General features: G+C 34.8%; 1 protein-coding gene across 1 annotated transcript in view; it reads right to left on the bottom strand.

Moving 5' to 3' along the window:
• The window catches only part of LOC149785045 (MAM and LDL-receptor class A domain-containing protein 2-like), a 349,170-nt gene that overhangs the window by 112,547 nt on the left and 215,107 nt on the right, over positions 1–21,516 (bottom strand). The window contains exons 103-113 of the mRNA XM_089931272.1: positions 21,280–21,397; positions 17,760–17,900; positions 16,459–16,715; positions 14,938–15,046; positions 14,172–14,309; positions 12,195–12,451; positions 9,759–9,987; positions 8,549–8,674; positions 6,018–6,281; positions 2,036–2,182; positions 604–860 (exon numbers count right to left, since the gene is read on the bottom strand). Coding sequence (XP_089787398.1) covers positions 604–860; positions 2,036–2,182; positions 6,018–6,281; positions 8,549–8,674; positions 9,759–9,987; positions 12,195–12,451; positions 14,172–14,309; positions 14,938–15,046; positions 16,459–16,715; positions 17,760–17,900; positions 21,280–21,397 — 2,043 coding nt within the window. The remainder of the gene's footprint in view (positions 1–603; positions 861–2,035; positions 2,183–6,017; positions 6,282–8,548; positions 8,675–9,758; positions 9,988–12,194; positions 12,452–14,171; positions 14,310–14,937; positions 15,047–16,458; positions 16,716–17,759; positions 17,901–21,279; positions 21,398–21,516) is intronic.

Raw genomic sequence — 21,516 nt, 5'->3', positions numbered from 1 at the left:
CAGATTATAACAAAATATAATCAAATCTGTGCAATATCTGGTCTGTCAACACAGGTGGTTTTTCATAACAGTAATTTGTCAAGGCAGGTTTAACTGCATTGATTGACATTGTTTCTAAAATCATGAAGCTTGAAAATTGGTCACACACTATTCATGACTGGTCTTTGCTTTGCAATGGTTCAAATTCAGTTTTCAAGCTTCATACATCCTAAAAAATAAGTAAGTTCAGTGTTCAAATGCACGGCAACATTATACAAATAAAAGAATTATAATATGAAAACTTTTCAAAATGGCTCAGTAAATGCGAACTAATAAAGAGCATTCTGTTTAAATACCCAGGGTTGATTTCATTTAAGTTTTCTTTTGATAGATAACAAATAATCTTTAATTATATCTACCATTAAGGTAGTATTTTTTATTGAGTGTTAGGGTAAACAGTGTACCAGCACAAAATATAATCCTTTATTAAATGACCTGTCCACTGCCAGATCACAATGATGTATCCCCACAATTATTTAAGAACAGAATGTGCAGAAATCCAAAATCTTGGTTTGCCTAATGGAAGAGGATAAAAACACTTATCACTGCATTGCCATCACCCACCTTTGAGCCACTTTGTGGTGGCATCTCCACCTGTGCTTCCAACCACCTGTCACCCTGGGTGCCAATCTTGGTCCAATATGGCTGCCCTAGATTTGCACCACTTGTGATGTACATGTTTAGCCTGTTGACATCTGCTCCATACATGTGGTACCAGAAAACCACACAGGTTGGGCCTAAAGTGCTGACACTTGGACTTAAAATGCGTGCTGTGTCATTGGGCACTCTTGGGCTTGATGTTTCGATATAAATATAGTGCCCTGAAATGTATAGGTCCTCATAAACATAAAAGTTTCAATCTTGTGGATATTGTTACATTCATTCTTAAATTTTAAAAGGGTTGTATCAATATACCCATTTATTGATAAAATAAAAGAATTTTAAATTTTATTGATAAAATAAAAGAATTTTAAATTTTTTAACCAATTTCAGTTAATAGATAACATGAAACAGTATCTAGCTAAGTATACAATAGAACATTTGATAAGTGTCCCAGCAATGCCTATCTTGGGATAAGTAATTACTTTTTCCCTTCCAAAACATACAAAACAAAAAGTAAATCAGTTTATGTTAATTTTTCAAGTGTTACACTTCTAGTTGCTGACTGGTTTTGCTTATTTGTATATGTACATATAGGGTTTAACAGCACATCAGCACAATCCTGGCCATTAAGTGCCAATAACAAATTCTACAAAATATCACCCAAAAAAAATTTCAGGATGATAAACCCTTCCATATAAATGAAAATATATAGTACTACAAGATACAAAATAAGGTCAAATATTTTTTAAAATTTTGAAATGGTAATTAAAACAGAAGATAAAAATACATACAAAAACTTTAAAATATACTTTCAAGACTTCTTTTGCACATTTGGTAAAAAATTCCAAGATTTCTCTATTTGTAGACCATAATAATGCTTCTTTATTAACTTCCAAAAAACTTCTCTATCACTGGGTAAAAGTTGTCACACTCTATTGCTGGGTAAAAGCTGACACACTCTATCACTGGGTAGAAGTTGACACACTTTATCACTGGGTAAAAGTTGACACACTATCATTGGGTAAAAGTTGTCACACTATCACTGGGTCAAAGTTGATACACTTTATCACTGGGTAAAAGTTGGCACACTCTATCACTGGGTAAAAGTTGACACACTATATCACTGGGTAAAAGTTGGCACACTCTATCACTGGGTCAAAATTGATACACTTTATCACTGGGTAAAAGTTGGCACACTCTATCACTGGGTAAAAGTTGACACACTATATCACTGGGTAAAACTAGATACACCTGAGAATAAAGTGTTCTACTGTCATTTGACAATGGCAAGTTAGTCAGTCTAATCAAGGTTCACCCTTTAGGAGGCATGCATAGGAAAAAAAGGAACATAAGACAATAAATCATGTCAAACTGAAAATTCGTAATAACTCACCTAACTGGCTCTGTGTTGTGTGATCAAATGATGGTCCAGTCCCAACCGTTGATGTTCCACCTGACTGTCTCGTCCAGTCAAACTGGTCACTTTGATCCTGTGTCCAACCACAGAAAGAGCTTTCAAAGTCACATTGGGTGACTGGTGCTGAAAATTAAAGATGACTGCCCTGAATAACTTTGTGGAGTATGTTTTTAAACTTTTCTTTCTCATAACAATTAATTGGCCCTATGAACCTGAACCCGATTTTTGGGGTTGTCAATTTATGACCTTTATTTTTATTTTATAACCATCAGCTACATGTAAAGATTGTCATTTCAATATTTCTGGTCTTTACAATTGTTTCAATTATCACCGAATGCTTCTTGAAAGTTTCAAAACAGATGCATGGTAAGAATAAATAGAAAAAGTACATAAGCACTTTATACTGAAGTTTGTAAGATAATTTTAAATAACTTCTATTTTTTAAAAGCCTTTCTTTGCTGAATACTCCATTTAAATCAGGAGTTTTATACATTTTTATGAAACAACTACAAAATGAGAGTTACTGCAGTACAAAAAGTCAACAGCAAAATGTCTCATGTACCTCTGTCAACAACATCCGACCAGAAATGGGTGAAAGTTTTCAAAAAATATTGTTCACATAAACAGACCACATTCAATAATATTCAAGTATTTTTTAAGTCTCTACCTTAGACGGTGTTGATATTGTACAAATTTACACATGCAAGCAGGTCTGGATGGGAAGGGTAACATAATCCTCATAATATTTAAAAAAGTATAGATAACATAATGCAAGTGTTTGCTAAAAGATCTTGCATTCTCTCTTAATTGTCATTTGTGCATTCTGACTTAAATGTAACTTGTGTGTTCTCACTTAAACATCATTCACGTTCTCATTTAAATGTCATTTGTGTGTTCTCTCTTAATTGTCATTTGTGTGTTCTCATTTAAAAGTCATTTATGTGTTCTCTCTTAATTGTCATTTGTGTGTTCTCACTTAAATGTCATTTATGTGTTCTCTCTTAATTGTCATTTGTGTGTTCTCTCTTAATTGTCATTTATGTGTTCTCTCTTAATTGTCATTTGTGTGCTCTCACTTAAATGTCATTTGTGTTCTCACTTTAACATCATTTGTGTTCTCACTTAAATGTCATTGGTGGATTCTCACTTTAATGTCATTGGTGATTTCTCTCTTAATAGTCATTTATGTGTTCTCACTTAAATGTCATTTATGTGTTCTCACTTAAATGTCATTTATGTGTCCTCTCTTTAATGTCATTGGTGATTTCTCTCTTAATTGTCATTTATGTGTTCTCTCTTAATTGTCATTTATGTGTTTTCACTTAAATGTCATTTATGTGTTCTCACTTAAATGTCATTTGTGTGTTCTCACTTAAAAGCAATTTGTGTGTTCTCACTTAAATGTCATTTTATACCACACACAATTGGCTTACAATTTGTCTGATGTTACAACATGTGTCATATCAGAAATATGAAAAGGTTTAATTCATAAATTATGTTGCTTTGGGAATAACAAATTGATGTAAGATATTAATTATCCATGTAATCTAAAACCATGCTAGATGGGTCACCTTGAGGATCTAGATCTTTCTGATCATGACAAGGAGGAGGAGGTAACTCTCACCATAAACTTGACTGATTTAATAGTGATATTGAGGTACTGGTTATAAAAAATGGATTCATGCTTAGAATTCAGCTGAACCAATTAACCAATATATTCAAGTGGAGACTGAAGATGACCCATATTTTTCAACAGTTTGTGTCAGCATGTATGTGTAAGGTTAAGTGACACATTAGTACAACCATGGCTATATGGTGCAGAATAAAAGAAGGATAGTAAAACTAAAAAAGGTTAAAGAGCTTGCTAACAAATCTTAACTAAGAATGTACCCTTACATGAAGATAAAAGGTAAAAATGCTAACATTCTTTATAGGGACAAGAAATAAAAATAAAGGCAAGCAAAGAAAACCTCTTAAAATACAGAATCAAAAACTGTTATAGAAAACTGCATTTTTTTTAGAAAGTCCAATATCTTCTCTTGTGGTACATCATCAAAAAACCTTCATTGCGATGACATGGAAAAACTTTTGTCTCACATTGTGGAAAATCAATACATTTGACAAGTATGTGCTACTCTGTCAATATAAATGAGCATGGTATACATGCTGGTTACGTTAATTCTTCATAAGTTATGTATGGGTCCGGGATTTGTGCCCTATGTGTGAGCAACATTATATTATCTCATTACTAATTTGTTAAATATGAATGATGATATTCCCCAATGATGTGCTTGATGTTGTGAATCTTGCTTATGTTATTTTCATTCAATATATTTTACCAAGTAGATATAATATCTGAATTAAAATAATTTAAGGTCACTAAAGGTTCTTCAATTCAGAAACAAGTGACCAATGGGCAACTTTGACCACAATATCTGCTTTTTCATAACCTTTCATGCAAATGTGACTTTGCAGTCAACAATACAGAATATTTGTTCTGGCTGTATGAATAAATAGTCTTTCTTTAAGACCTGGGATATTATAACAGATTGTCAAATACAAGGCTTTGGAAGGATTCCATGCGGAAAAATAATCACAAAGATACCAAGTCTTTTGAGAGGTTTCAATGCAGATCAAGGATTTCAAGTATGGTTGTTGTTTCTGCAGTAACGATGGAGGCTGCACCTAATAACCATTTGCAATAGTGTTTTGGGGTGTTGCAATGACACCTGCAACCTTTTTTCCATTTATCAACCTCAGTAAATACACAATGTCTTTTACATAAATGGAACTTATTCTGCACGATATGTTTACAAAATGGTGACTGCTTTACAAGCATGGGCACTATAGTAATTTTGAATATTTATAAACATTATCAATTTCTAGTATGATTATGCTCAATACTTTAACACAACCAAAAGAGCCATCCAATCCACTGTAATGCTGCATTACATCCATGCTTTTCTTGGTCATGCATGCTCGACCATTCACCATGCTCACCCTTCTGTCCCCATCATATGGAGTTACCATTCACCATACTCCACACTTCTGTCTCCATCACATAGTCTTACCATTCACCATGCTTCACCCTTCTGTCCTCATCTCATGGACTTACCATTCACCATACTCCACACTTCTGTCTCCATCACATGGACTTACCATTCACCATGCTCACCCTTCTGTCCCCATCATATGGAGTTACCATTCACCATACTCCACACTTCTGTCTCCATCACATAGTCTTACCATTCACCATGCTTCACCCTTCTGTCCTCATCTCATGGACTTACCATTCACCATACTCCACACTTCTGTCTCCATCACATGGACTTACCATTCACCATGCTCACCCTTCTGTCCCCATCATATGGAGTTACCATTCACCATACTCCACACTTCTGTCTCCATCACATGGACTTACCATTCACCATGCTTCACCCTTCTCTCCTCATCTCATGGACCTACCGTTCACCATGCTCCACCCTTCTGTCCCAATCACATGGAGTTATCAGTCACCATGCTCCACCCTTCTGTCCCAATCACATGGAGTTATCAGTCACCATGCTCCACCTTCTGTCCCCATCTCATGGACTTAATGTTCACCATGCTCCACCCTTCTGTCCCCATCTTGTAGACTCACCACTCACCATGCTCCACCCTTCTGTCCCAATCACATGGACTTACCATTCACCATGCTTCACCCTTCTGTCCCCATCTCATGGACTTACCATTCAACATGCTCCACCCTTCTGTCCCCAGCATGTAGACCTACCACGTACCATGCACTATCCTTCTGTCCCCATCAAGAGGACTTGCCACTCAACATATAAGAGCTAACAATGTATTTTATGCACTCCAACCAGATTATAAATGTATGTATACACAAATCCATTCATGCATGCAGAAGCATATATCTACTTTCAGCAACTCTACAAATTATGAACATTGTTGTACTCACTGGCTGTAGTATATGGTGTAAGTGGAGTTGAGCCAATGAGTGGTTGCAGTGAACAGATTCCAGGCTTTAGACTGATGTCATCCAGTGCTATGTCTCCCATGTAGTTTGGTCCCTTGATTCCTTCAAATCGGATCAAAAATGGCACAGTTGAAATGACATCTGCCTGTCCATTCAGCCATAAGTCACCCTTGTTTCCTGTACTGTTGAAGAGTGTCTTGTTGCCATAATTTGTGGTGATAAGATAAACATTGAGGGTACCAATACCTGAAATAAATATTTACTTCACAATAATAACAAAAGATACATTAAATGCCTGCCTCATGTTTAATGGTCTTTTATGCATGTCTCTAGTAGAGTATATGTCGCCACTGAGATAATTCACCAATGGGCCTTGGTCAAGTTTGTAAATTTGAACTAAACTCGATGTGCAGAATCCATTATTTCTTTATTAGACTTTCCATAACCTAGGCCTTTGACTTTCAGACTCCAAAATCTATAGGTTTCTTTATTACCATAAGTGCAAGCCTTTCATAAAATTTGGTAAAAAAACATGCTCCAGATGAACAATTATTCTCCAAATCTATTTTTCTTTTAACTGACATTGACCAGGAACTTTTCACATCAAAATAAGACTCTTCCATAGTTTAAGTGCAAACTCTCCATGAAGTATGGTTAAGGTACTTGGCCTTAAAGCAAAATTATTATACAAAAGCCATTTTTCTTCTTTCAGTTGCAATGTCCTTGACATTTGACACCAAAATCAACAGGCCTCTTTCATCTATTAAGTTCAAGTCCACCATAAAAACTTGGTAAAGATTCTTGAACTTGAACTAAAGTTTATAAGGCCAGATATATTTCTCCTCTTTTAGTAACATTGACTTTTGACCTATTGACTCCAAATTTAATAGGTTTCTTCTTTCTTACCCAAAGTGTAACCATCAACAAACTTTCATGAAGATACATACTTGAAAACTAAACTTTGTGCAAAAATCATTTTTCATTTTTTTCAACCAGTGACATTGACAGATGACATTATCACCCCAAGATCAACAGACTTTTATAGTCCGGGTCAGTGATGTAGATCTATAATAATAATAATGATAATAATAATGACTTTTTTTAAAGAGAGTAACAGATACAATGTTACTGTGCAGGAAATCATTTCCTTCTGTTGGTCACAGTGACTTTGACATCTTTATATCAAAATCAATTGGCTTCCTCCTTACTTTAAATCCAAGACATCCACAAAGTCTGGTCCAGGTCTGTAATACAGATCTAAGGGTATGCTATTTACTTAATGCGAAAAACATATGCTACAGTTTTCTGTGAAAATCTGTCATTTTTCCATTTTCATCTTTTATGCTGATATTTAGTGTTAATTCAATTAACACACTAAGTATCAGCATAAAAGATGAAAATGGAAATATGACAGATTTTCATGGTATGACTAGAGTGTACTGGTGAAACATTTGCATCACTTTTGATCTCTTTGAAGGAGGCACAGCCATCATGAATCAAAATGTAGTTTTGAGGGGGCAGTTTTAAATAGCAGAAGTTTGGGTAAAAAATTTGAAAATCGGAATTTTCAGATTTAAGCAAAAATTCAGGATGATCCCAAGTAAATCTGGATAAGGAGAAGGTCTGAATATTATGTAATTATGTTTAGTGCTTTTGGCAAGAAGTCATTAATGACCTTTTAACTTATAGTTAGGAGTGATCATATTAAATGGCTGATCGCTATCATTTGTATAAACTTGAAATATCTTAATACCAGGATGATTATGACAAATTTAGTTTAAATTATGTTGGGTGTTTTTTAAAAAGTTTATATGTTTCTCTTATTTAAGTAATGGTAGCCATATCCGATACATCATTTGTATTAAAGGACATTATGCCAAGATACAGCTTGGCATCATTTTGTATTAATTTAAAGGACTTTATGCCAAGATGCAGCTTGGCATCATTTGTATTAATGTAAAGGACTTTATGCCAAGATGCAGCTTGGCATCATTTGTATTAATTTAAAGGACTTTATGCCAAGATGCAGCTTGGCATCATTTGGATTAATTTAAAGGACTTTATGCAAAGATGCAGCTTGGCATCATTTGTATTAATTTAAAGGACTTTATGCCAAGATGCAGCTTGGCATCATTTGTATTAATTTAAAGGACTTTATGCCAAGATGCAGCATGGCATCATTTGTATTAATTTAAAGGACTTTATGCCAAGATGCAAAATCTGGTTGAAATTGGTCCAGTGTTTTTTTTAGAAGCTGATAATAGCAAATGTTCACAGTTGATGGAAGGATGACAGAATGAAAATGTTACATTATTTTATCAAAAGCTCACTTGGCTTTGCAGCTAACAAGAAAATGAGGGCTCATGCTTACTTACTTATTTTTGATATGCTTATTTTAAAATTATTACCCACAATTTAGCGTATATAATTTAGAACATGATCTAACATTTCAAAAGTTGTACCATTTTAAACAATGGAAACAGATGAGATACAGATAAAACTGGAATTCTTACCAGTGCCATACATGCTGTACCAGAATGTAAGACAAGAGCCTGTGGTGGGTTGAACATATCCACTCTGCAGCCAGGCACGATCTCCTGTCTGGATTGGGGAACTCGTCTCGATGAATACATAGTACCCTTAAACACAGCAAAATTGTTGCACGATCATTGGAATTAAAAGCATTATCTGTTCTTCATATATATTTTGAAAATATAATTGAACCTGCTTATAAATAAGATTACAATAAACAGTCAATTATATGGACAACCATGTTTAATAGTCCTTTACAGGGTACTGCTGATTCGGGAGATCAATGACCAACTGGCATCATTATTATAAAACTGGGATGAATTTTGCTAAATTTGGTCAAATTCTATTAAGTGGTGTTTGTGACAAATTTTAAGGAATTTCTATTTTTAGTAAGGGTGGCCATATTTGAAGGCAATGCAGCATCATTTGAAATAATTAGAAAGACATTCATGCTAGGATGCCTTATATATAAAATTTGATCAAATTCTGTTAAGCAGTTTTTAAGAAGAAATTATAGGTTTATAACATATCAGCCTCAAATGAACAAATATGAAAGACAGTGATGCTGGAATTCTCCCTTTAGAATGATGTGCAAATTGGTCAAGCAGTTTTAAGAGAAGCTATAAATAAATGTGAATGAATGATGCACAACAGATGAAGGGCCATACCATAAATTCATTAAAGTGCAAAACATGTTGCATTCACAAGATTCTGTCTTACAGTGCATTCAGCTGCAGTCCAAATAAAGGAAATCATACTATCTTAAACTGTGAAAAATGATGACCGTATAAAGTTTCATGTCAATACACTGAAAACTGAGACTAATAGCATTACAACATGGTCATACACTACAATCCAAGTAAAAACAGAACTAGCTCTAACATAATTGCAGAAGTAATGATTTGTCAGAATGTGCATCTTCAGGTGAAGATCATAATATTACCAAGTTTCACATTGATCGATATAAATCTGCAGGACAAGATGCATTTCAAAAATGTTTTTATACACAGCATTTAGCTGCAACCTAGGCACAAATTCTAAAAAAATGTCTTCCTCTAAAGACAAATTTTATCCTTTCACCAACAGTATCAGGCACATTTTAAATTAGGTCCAATCATAAGCACCATTAGCAATATCTCCATCACTTTGATAAATGAGCACCTCAACTGAAAGTCTAACTTAATAACATACCTGCTGGTGAGTTAGTTGTGTGGTCATTATGAGGTCCAGTCATCAGAGTTGGAGTATTGCCATTAGCCCTTGTCCAGTCAAATTGGTCACCTTGAATGTTGCTGTAGGTACAGAAATCATTCTCAAAGTTGCAGGAAGCTGGCAGGGGACAAGCACCAGGTGTGATCTTCACATCATCTATGGCCATGTCACTCAGGTAGCTGACTCCCCGTACACCCTCAAAGACAACCTGTAATTTACAATCTTAGGGTTAACAAGTACAAGTAAATGGGTTTTAAGAAATGACAGTGGTTGTTGTTCTTCACCTGTATCCATTTTATGTCTTCCTATCATAAATGAATAAATTCATAAAAAGGATCTTCAAAAAGATAATCATCTTCACCATTAGCAGCAGCACATTCTGGCCAAGATGGCAACCCATGAACATTGTTATTACATTTCTGAACAGAGGCAACCTATCCAGAATATATATTAATTTGTTAAAAGAAACAAATTACTCTAGTATATTAAAAACTAGTATTTTTCTGCAATAATTATTTTTATAAGCTTTGTTTCTCCTACACAATATACTTCAAAAGAAATAACTTGGAAAAATAAGCATGTTATGTCACAGCATCATGCTACAATAGTCTACATGACAAATAATAACAGATCACATCCATGATGGATGAGTTGATAAGCAAGAGGTGTTCCAGCTGTAATATACATGCTAGGATATGTTCCTGGTCTTAGTACCTGCAGGTAGAAACCCACCTGGTTGCCATTTCTGTGCAGGAGTCCATGTAAACTCTTTGTAAACTCAATTATAATGATACCTCTTATACCAGTCATGATATTGGAGCAAATTACAATTGAACTTTTGTACAATCCATTTCACAATTTCAATTGAGACTGTCAATAAAAAATAGAAACAAATGCAGGTATAAACTCATCTTGAGTGTACTATATATGCAACTGAGTGTACTATATATGCATCTGAGTGTACTATATACAACTGAGTGTGTTATATACAACTGAGTGTACTACATACAACTGAGTGTATTATATACAACTGAGTGTATTATATACAACTGAGTGTACTATATACAACTGAGTGTATTATATACAAATGAATGTACTATATACAAATGAATGAACTAGATACAAATGAATGTGCTATGTACAAATGAGTTACTATATGCAAATGAATGTACTATATACAACTGAGTGTATTATATACTAATCAGTGTTCTATACACTCATATTGCATCTTCCTATGAGACTTTACATACCTGTACACATTAACAATTATAGTCCAATCAAAACAAATCTTGCATCTATTCTTCCAATTCCAAAAATTTATCATAACATTAGTTTTCCTCATAAATTACCAAAAAAATTAATTTCTCTTCTTTGCCAACATATTTTTTCTATATATATATCTAATCTATTGGTTTCTTGTCTAATACATTCTATTTCTTACGTTCTTATTTTTACTCTGAGAAACACTATTCTAAATATCCTGCCATACAGGTACTTCAGAATGTTTTTTCCTCCCTGTGACCACCGAAAAGTCTTGTTACAAATTTCATCTCATAAAATTCTGACCTTCCTGAATTTCATCAATATAATCTAGAATGTGGAATTTTTACTTAACATTTGCAATAATTCCAATAAATTGGGAATAATTAGCATATCTGAATGCATACAAATCCGAATTACCAGGATTATTATACACTCTGATTTTGTCCAACAGACCTGACATAGGAAGTAATTGAGGAATATTTGCCCATAAATATCACTGGCAAGAAATATGCACTACTGAAAAAGGATGAGTCAAAACATTATGGAATCATCCAACATTTTGCAGTGACCTCATCTAAAGCATCTTTTATGCACATCACTAATGAAATCATGAATGAAGATGAGTACAGACTTAAAAGAACACATTTATTTGTAATTTCTGTAAGTTTTCTCATTATGTTATGAGATCTATTAACTGATACTAATTATAAATTAGAGTATGCATACTGTCACATTTTTCTGGTGGACCTGTTATTTTTGGCATGGCTGAATGGGCCACATGCAAAACATTTCATCCACTCCAGATATCACACAGTACGGTCAACCCCACTCTTCTACAGGTTTCATTGTACACATGCAATATCCTTTAATTATCAGCACCCCTGCTATAATACATACATTTTTAACAGCATTTTGAAGCCCAATTTTACTGACTTTATATTGAAATATTTTCAAGGGAACAGATTTAACAGAAAAAATGTGTTTTGTTTTTCTAACATACTTATTGACCTTATGATACCACCTTATTCTTTCACCTTGCCTTCCCTAATTCCACCCCCACCTGAGGTATCAATATATTGCATATTTGGTCAAACACAGATACCAACTCAAATATCACTGGATGTGGATGTTTCGTTAGCTATGAAACAGTACCTGGAATTTAGTAGGACTTGTGATTGTGACTTGTGCAACAATCCATTTGTCCCCACTGTCACCACTCTGACTCCAAACAGGGCTGCCCAGCTGACCATTTGACATAGTGTACACATTGAGTGTTCCCATGGTGCTACCATACATGTGGAACCAGAACTGAAGGCAGTCTCCTGAGGTAGATGGGTAAACAGGGCTTTGTAACCTAGCTTTGTCACCCTGGGCTCTGGGAGCAGAGGCTTCTGTGTAGATGTAGTATCCTGAAAGGAAGGATCATAAGACAGTTAAAAATTATATGAGAATGTTCGCTGGTTACAAATATACATCTACTGTGTAACTGAAAAGGGTATATTCAGTTCACTATTACGAACCCATTACAATGTCACTCAGTGTCCATTATAACATCGGCATTATGTCATTCAGTACCTGTATGAATCACAGTGCTAGAAAATGAAGTATGCCATCAAGTCGTTATTATGACATAGTTTTTCAGCATTTTTCCTAGGATACAACCAGTCAGTCAGTTGAATAAATTTTTCAACATATAGAGGATATATTTATTATCAAAGATATTCTGAATGAATATTTGCCAAAATTTTATAAACATAGGGTGGACTTATCATCAAGCATGGGCTTATCATCAGAAGAAAAAAAACAATTAAATGATGAAATGGAAATGTCTACATGTAAACAACCTTAGAAAATAACATTTTCATAAAGAGCAGTAAAAATAAATTGATGAAATTATTTGACACAGCCTGACAAAAATCAAAACCACTATTCTGCTTTAGAATACATTTATCCCTTTATAAGTCATAGAGTGGAAAAATTCAATTTATCATCTTTGTGTAAGTCACAGAGTGGAAAAATTCAATTTATCTACTTTGTGTAAGTCACAGAGTGGAAAAATTCAATTTATCATCTTTGTGTAAGTCACAGAGTGGAAAAATTCAATTTATCATCTTTGTGCAAGTCATAGAGTGGAAAAAATTCAATCAGCAACATGCCATATATATTTGATTATAAGCTGCCATCCCCACCCCACCCTCTTTATATGGCTATAAAAAGCTAATTTCTTTCGGCTCCTCCTATAAGTTGAGGTGTACTTTTCAAATCAAACCCATCAGCAAGGGGTGATGTGCACTCAGTGAGTTGGAGTTGCATTTAGGTAAAATAAACAAGCCAAACTGGATGGATCAATGAACAGACAGACAGACAGACAGACAGATAGATCTACAGCCTGACATAGAAAGACAGATAGATACATAGATAGGCAGACAGACAGCTAGATACACAGACAGAGAGATAGGTAGATGGACAAAACCAGTTGTAGAATGAATACAATTGTATTATCAAGCTGAATATGTCACAAATAAATTGACAACTTAAATTTAGTCCATCTTTGTTTAATGAAAACCATATTACTTAACATTATGACATCTAAATTACACAGTAGATGACAGACAATTCACAAACTTGGACCATTTTTTTGTAGAGCTGAGCTTGTGCTCTGTAAGAGTCACTTTCATCATACAGTTTTTAAAATCTCTTTAAAGGATCTCTGCAATTGAACAGGTGTCAATTGTGTGGCAAGATCAAATGGAGTCAACATGGCACAGAACAAGTATCAAAAGTAGCCTGACATGCACTCTGGATGCTTTTGTTTGATCTATGATGACTAAAATACAAAGCTGTGGCTAACAAACTTGAAACTTGAATTGGGAACATTAACCACTGAGCCAGCACAGCTCCATAACTATTTTGAAATAATTCTATAGGAACCAGCTGCCAGCCTTGTTTAGTTGTGTGACACACCTACATTCCAAGATGCACTGATATTGCAGGTTTACCATCAAAGGATGTATTGAAATAAGAGTTTACAGGAAAGATGCATGGACAGATTGATAATGTGAATCCTTTTTACCACCATCTTAAAGCATGTATAAAAAAGAACTAAGTATCAATACTTATCTAACCTACCTGTACCAGAACCAGTGGTATGGTCATATGAGGGTCCAGTGCCACTGCTAGCTGTAGTCCTGGTGTTCCTTGTCCAATCAAAGTCATCTGTCTGATCTTGTGTCCAACCACAAAATCCATTCTCAAAATTGCAAATTTCTGAAGAAAAACAATAAAATAACATGAGATAGATGGTACTTAAAAATATTCTGACTATTCAAAAGCTGCATTTATCAATTCATTTGTTATTGAAATGTTGAGTCAAGTTTTACAACAGATGGGGCAGACTTTCTGTGCATGGATCAACCATGTTACATGTCATGTAATGACCTCTGATGAAGCATTCCCAGTCTTGACGGACAATGATGTTTTTGTTTTTTTCTGGAAGAAGTCTTTCAAGACAGGTGTCTCTGAACAACAAAACTAAAGCATATTCACTATAAAATGAATACAACATGCCATTCTTAAATTAGCCACAATCAAGACTGAGGCAATTTTCATTCACAAAAACATTCTGCCATTATGATGTGATACAATATGTTTATTGCATCTGACCAAATATATACATCTTTCTGACCCCAAAAATGATATCTTCTGGGGATTGTCTCCCTTTACTGTGACTTGGTCTATTTTTTGTGTATACATGTTTGTGTGTGAACATTATTAGGACATGTAGGAATTATTCATATGTGACTTAGGCTTTAAATTTCAATACCTGGCCACAATGTTTTTAACATTACAACTAGGAGAAGAAAAAAAATCTAAAGGTATACACTGTAGAACTTACTTGATGGCTGGACATATGTGGAGTTTGAGCAAGGCACTGTTTCATAGTGCACCTCATCTATTGCTATGTCTCCCCTCCACCCTGCTGCAGTTACACCTTCGAACTGGATCTGGAAAATGACCATAACAGGATAGGGTTAAACAAAGACTGAAACATTCTATTCTCTGACTTAGGTAAGAAATCTTATTATTGGTTTTCCAAAGTCACAATTTGGCCATCAATGCAAGACAATGATGAGTTAATGTTTTTAACTGTGAAGATTGTCATTCATGTGGAACACCTTGGATTTTTCTGACTGCAGCAGAACACCCTCAGTCCACACAACTTTATTAAACATCCATTTAACCAGCAGTGGTATATATGAAAATAAATATCAGGAAACAGTTTTTCGGAGCAATTACTACAGGTCTATCTTAGAGTCTCATATTCTGACCAACATATTTTTTTTATATAAAAAAAAATGATTAAAAAATAAACGTTATCTGTGCTGTTTTGTTTAGTCTCTATGATATAATATTAGATAAGCTGTTATTTTGCTTTGTGATCAAGATAATCAATTTGTAATTATTATCAGGGAGCATTACAGTTTCTCTTACACTCAGAGATCCTCATTAGCAACCTGCACTATCTTTATTAAATTTTTATATACTTGCACACATATTTACCTAATTAATGATACTGTTCCAAATATTCAAGTCACATTCATTGTATATAACATGACCTTCAAGTCATATTTATATAACATGAAAGTTAATCCAACAAAATTCAATGCCAAGGACTTCATCAATAAAAGAGAGCAGACTGTGTACTTGTCTAAGTACAAAATTTGTACAACATAAAGCACTGCTGATTTCTCCTCATGTGATACACCGATTTGAATTTTAGAGGAGTTGGATAGCTCAGTCAGTAGAGAATCAGAATGGCAGCCAGTGGATCTCAATTTCATGCAAGCATCTTATTAAACAGCTTTTGTGAGTGCTCTTGAGCATGGTACTTTGCCTCATCTGTGTATTTAAACAGCCATTGTGAGTGCTTTTGAGCAAGGTACTTTGCCTCATCTGTGTATTTAAACAGCCAATGTGAGTGCTTTTGAGTAAGGTACTTTTCTTCAGCAGTGTTGGTTTGGTTTGTCATTTGTAGCAAAGATAGCTGATAACACTTATAAAGTCAGGTCCAATCACAAATTGCACAGACCCAGGTCTATGCTGAATGCTCGGAGTAATCAGATGAACAAATAACACAGACCCTGATCTGCATTATGTGACTGCAGATCTGGGTCTATGCTGTTTGCAGTAGGACCTGACTTATAAGTGAGTGTAGATGATAACTATTGGCAAGATTTTACATCCAAATAATGATTGTTTTTGTTTACAGTAAATTGCTGTTGGAAACAGAAGCTGAATTATTTGTTTTAAAGATAAAATTTTCTTTGACCAGAATTCTGTTCATCATAATTCATAATTAAAATGGAATACATTTTAATTAACATCATTGTTACTAGGTTAAGCTTTACAACTATACCTTGAAGTCTGTTGAACTAATTATGTTAAAGCTGGATTGAAGCCAAAGGTTTCCTTGTGTTCCTGATTTCGTCCATCTTAACTGTCTTTGTGAGCTGCTGACTGTGTACACATTAAGGGTGCCAATCTCAGAGCCGTACATGTGGTACCAGAAGGAGAAACAATTACCCTGCTGGGAAGTGGGAGGTACAATAGGGGATTCTAGAACTGCCTTGTCACGGGGATTGCGTTGTGATGCCTCTATGTACATGTAATAACCTGGAAATAAACAAGCAGTTATTGAGCTTAAAAATAACCTGATATGAAATTTCCTTGAAGAGACTGAGCTCTACTTGCTAAAATGAATTTCTAACTGCACTGTTAAAACCATCTCTGATATTTTTCAGCAATAACATTATTTTCAAATTGGCCATTATGGTGACCATTTGGATCAAATACTGGCACCATTTTCTTCTAGGACCAGCGAGACACTATTAGAAGTCTTTAGGTGAAAACCCTATGTTGATATGATGAGCTACTCAGAACAGGTGGCGATAACAAGATTATCAAGATGGCTGCCATGATTGCTATATGAAGATGTATGATTTGCACCATTTTTATTCAAAACCAAAAGGCCATTTTAACAACCTTTAGTGAAAACCCCATTGTGATATGACCATCCATTCAAGAGGTGTAGCAACAACAAGATTCTTAAGATGGCCACTATGGTACTGGATGTTTAAATGGCATCATTATCATATAGAACCCATTAGACCATGGCATAAATCTTTGTGCTAAGTTTCATGGCAATCCTCCAAATCTTTTAGGAATAGTTGTGCTAATGGAAAAACTTGTGCTAATTTTTCAAAGAGCCAAACTTGTGCTAATTTATTAACATTCAATATTATACATTTCATGTTGTAAAATTATTGAAACATGCATAAACATGCAATTAAAACAAAAAGAAATGACACAATATATTGGCCCATCAAAACCTGATCTTGACCTTTAGAAAATATAAGGAGATCATAGGAACTATATCTCTGAATCTAGAATGAACCCTGCTTCTAGGCATCATGTCAAACCACAATATGACATCACACAGTTTTCAACATTATACCATTATGAAACAAACAAATTGGACTGTTAGTGTGAACTCTGTGTGGGATACCAATAGCAAAATAACATCTATGTGGGAACAATAAAATTTCTTCACCAATGTGCAAAATTAAAGTGCAAATGTTTGTTTTTTGCTGAGCCATGAAATTACCTGTAAAAGAATTAAAAGTATGTGATTAATTGACATTTCTTTGTTCTACTGACCATTTCCTGACTGATCTCCAATTGGTCCTGTGTCAGGTGAACTTGTGCTTCCTGAGTTACGTGTCCAGTTGAACTGGTCATTCAAACTCTGCTGCCAGCTGCAGATGTCAGTGTCAAAGTTACAGTCAACAATGGTCTGACCTGAAATGACAGGGAAGCAAAAGATAACTTTTATGTTTATAAAAGAAATGAAAATGCAATAACTACTCTATCTATCCATCTTCAAAGAGCACCCAAGAATAAACAATACTGACTCAGGCCTAACATTGCTTAAGCAGATCAGGGCTTCTGGGCTGTGCTTAAAATCAGTAGGAAGCACCAAAATTGTTGACCCTGTTATGCCAGCACATTATGCTACAAATGATCTGGGAGTATGTGATGTGCTTGAACTCACTATATAGAGCCACCAGGGTAGAACCTGTTCTGTCAGTACATGATGTTATAGGTACATCAGGGTGTATCTGATGTGATTAAAATTAGTATGAAGAGCAACCAGTGTAGAACCTGTTCTATCAGTACATGATGTTATAGGTACATCAGGGTGTATGTGATGTGCTTAATATCATTAGGGAGATCAGCCTGAATAGAACATGTTCTGCCAGTACACAGGTAGATCAGGGTGTATGTGATGTGCTTGAAATCACTGTAGAGTCACCTGGGTAGAACCTGTTCAGCCAGTACATGATGTTATAGGTAGATCAGAATGTATGTGATGAGATTAAAATCATTAGGTAGAGCAGCCTGGGTAGACCCTGTTCTGCCAGTACATGATATTACAGGTAGATCAAGGTGTATGTTATATGCTTAAAATCATTAGGTAGAGCAACCTGGGTAGACCCTGTTCTGCCAGCAAATCATGCCACATAAGATCAGGATATGCTGATTGCAGTTGACTGAGTATAATACACAAGCATATGGTCAAAATAAAATGATACAGTAGACTGGTTGTAACATTTCAAGTCACTTAATTACATCCTCATGCAATAAATCGGACCTTATATAGATAAATACTGGGTGATATCATCAACAGCCATATTTGTGGTATGTTGATAAATTCAATATTAATTTTATGCGGTATTTTCAAGTTCAAATAAATTCTTTGAATCTCAAAAATCTGTTACAAAACATATACAAATAAAAAATGCACTAACCTGTCTGTCAGTATCTAAATTTGTAATTTAAAATTTGATTTTACCTCATTGTGACTTGCTGAAAATAGCCAATTTTGGTGGCCACATGTAGAAGAAACTGCCAGGTTGCCCATTTTCCTGGTAAAATGGTCTACTAGTGACCTTATTGGTAAACATCTATTAGATGAAGTAAAATTTGTTGCCTGCCAGTAAATTACAGCATAAATGAAATTTCAACAAACTGCTTACTAATCCTGCTGCAATCCACAATCGAACAGTCATACAATTACATCTGTAACAATAGCCTGATGTTGTGCCATTCAACTACCAACCACCAAGCTTCTTCTAAATAACATACATGAATACAAATTCCTACTGCTAGTACTTCTCTATTTTTCATCTGATTTTAATGTAATTTTCTGTATTAACCTGACAGTGGTAAAAGATTATTTAATAATATTTCTTGCATAAAAACTCTGCTTATAAGATTACGATGAAAGTCTTATCCAAATGAGCAAGTACAACTTCTCTGCTTTAACAGTAGGCCATAGTCAATTCAAATATGCCAAGACTGAGTATTGTAGTTATGGTTACATTTCCAAAAAGAAGGAATCTTCTACATTTTATTCCAATTAAATTTATAGCAGACTATTCTAACACTGCAAAAGCGGAAACATTTCAAGAGCTCTATTCAAATTGTAAACAAGCTAAAATCTTGCAAATTTTGGAATAAAATCAAGTAAAATAAATGTTGCTGAAAAATAAGAAATACCAATTTTTGGAGTAAATATGTTTCCTTGATAATGATTTCTTGATCATGTATGTTAGGAAAACAATAACTACCTCACAAATCCAACCTTCCCAAGTGAAGAAAAAGATGCTGTCAATGACTATTGGCATTTAAATAATCATAGTGTTAAATCTTCATCAGATGAGATGGATTGGTGCTGAAACCCATCAATCAAATATGAGTCAAGTGAAATGCACACTCTTTCAAGACTGCAACTAAATAGAGGGCTTAGTAGATAGGATTAAGACCAGGTAAGTATTGTCAAAGAAACACATTTTATCCCAAAAACTGGTTACCTTTTCCAGTAAATTAACCAATTATATGTTAGGAACAAAGGAAAGAGTTGGAGGGAGTTACATCCATAGACCCAGATTTGCTATTCTACAATGTGCTTGCAGCTTTGGGTCTGTGCAGTTTGTTAGGTCTAATCAGTAGAACAAATGGTATAAACTCTGATCTACTCACTCATAAACTGAGTCCAACTTCAAACTGCACAGACCCAGATCTGTCATCGCATAATGTGCCAGCAGATCTGGGTTTGTGCAATTTGTTAGGAGTAACCAGTAGAACAAACAACATCAATTCTGATATGCAGGCACATTATGTTATGGTAGATCTGGATCTATGCTGTTTGCAGCTGGACATGACATATCTGAGTCTCGTGTGAGATATGGGCTGGGATTATCACAGATTCATGTGAGATATGGGCTGGGATTATCACAGATTCATGTAAGATATGGGCTGGGATTATCACATATTTGTGAAGCAATGCTTTCTTAAGAAGAAATGTTTGTTCCCACAAATCCAGTGGAAGCAGTGTAACCCTCATCACTATGCAGCTAACAAGTGACCTGGAAAGGTAGCCTGTTTAACTGGTAATGTGAATCCCACTTTGTCAAACTGAGCCTGGAGGATGTTCTCTCAGCAAATTAAGTTAATGCAAACCCCAACTTGTCAAAACTAAGCCTCAATGATATTCTCCCAAAAAATGATGATAATGTAAGTCCCACCTTGTCAAATCTTAGCCTCAAGGATATACTACTTGCAAATTAAGTTAATGTTAAGTTCCACCTTGTCAAACAAACTGAGCCTGGAGGATGTTCTCCCCAAAATTATGATCAGGTAATGTATCTGGAGAAGAATGCTATTTCTGATTCCAGAGTAATGTTCAATTTGACTGCAATAAAACTACTCACTGCTAATGCTTGAAATAAATACATAAAATTGAATATTCAAACCTTATTTTATGCTGATTGCACTACAAGTTCTCAAGAGTTTAGAAGTTGGTGCAGTGTAGTTTTGCATGATTGGATGTAACTTGAACAATTATGTTGAACAATAATCATCCACAGCAGTGATTTATTCATTCGGTCATCTAATAATACCATACCACAGCTATTATTAGTAAATCTTAAATATATAAACTGCATCCTAAAAGACATACTTTGAAATGGCAAGCTATATTACTAATGTAAGATAAGTCTGTGATAAAATTTTATGGAATTTATTTGCATGATCTTGTGCTAAAATTTTGCCGCTATGATATATACATGTTTTACAGTAGTTGACTAATCTGCTGAAGATTGATTGATTGACATACCACTTTGTCCTGGATATGCTTCGCTTGGTTGCACATCACATGAGCCATCAGTTAAGGATGTGTCATCAATGGCAATGTCTCCTCTGTAACCCTTACCCCGAACACCTTCAAAGATGATCTGAAAATGGACATTTAATGCAAATAAAAAAACATCCCATATATACTAACTTATAAGTTGACTCCAGATGCAAAATGCACAGACCCTGATCTGCCATCACATAATGTACCAGCAGATCT

This window comes from Sinohyriopsis cumingii, chromosome 13 (genome assembly GCF_028554795.1).
Source record: "Sinohyriopsis cumingii isolate HCF-2022 chromosome 13, ASM2855479v2, whole genome shotgun sequence".
Classification (NCBI taxonomy): domain Eukaryota; kingdom Metazoa; phylum Mollusca; class Bivalvia; order Unionida; family Unionidae; genus Sinohyriopsis; species Sinohyriopsis cumingii.
This window is presented reverse-complemented; position numbering and strand designations above follow the sequence as displayed.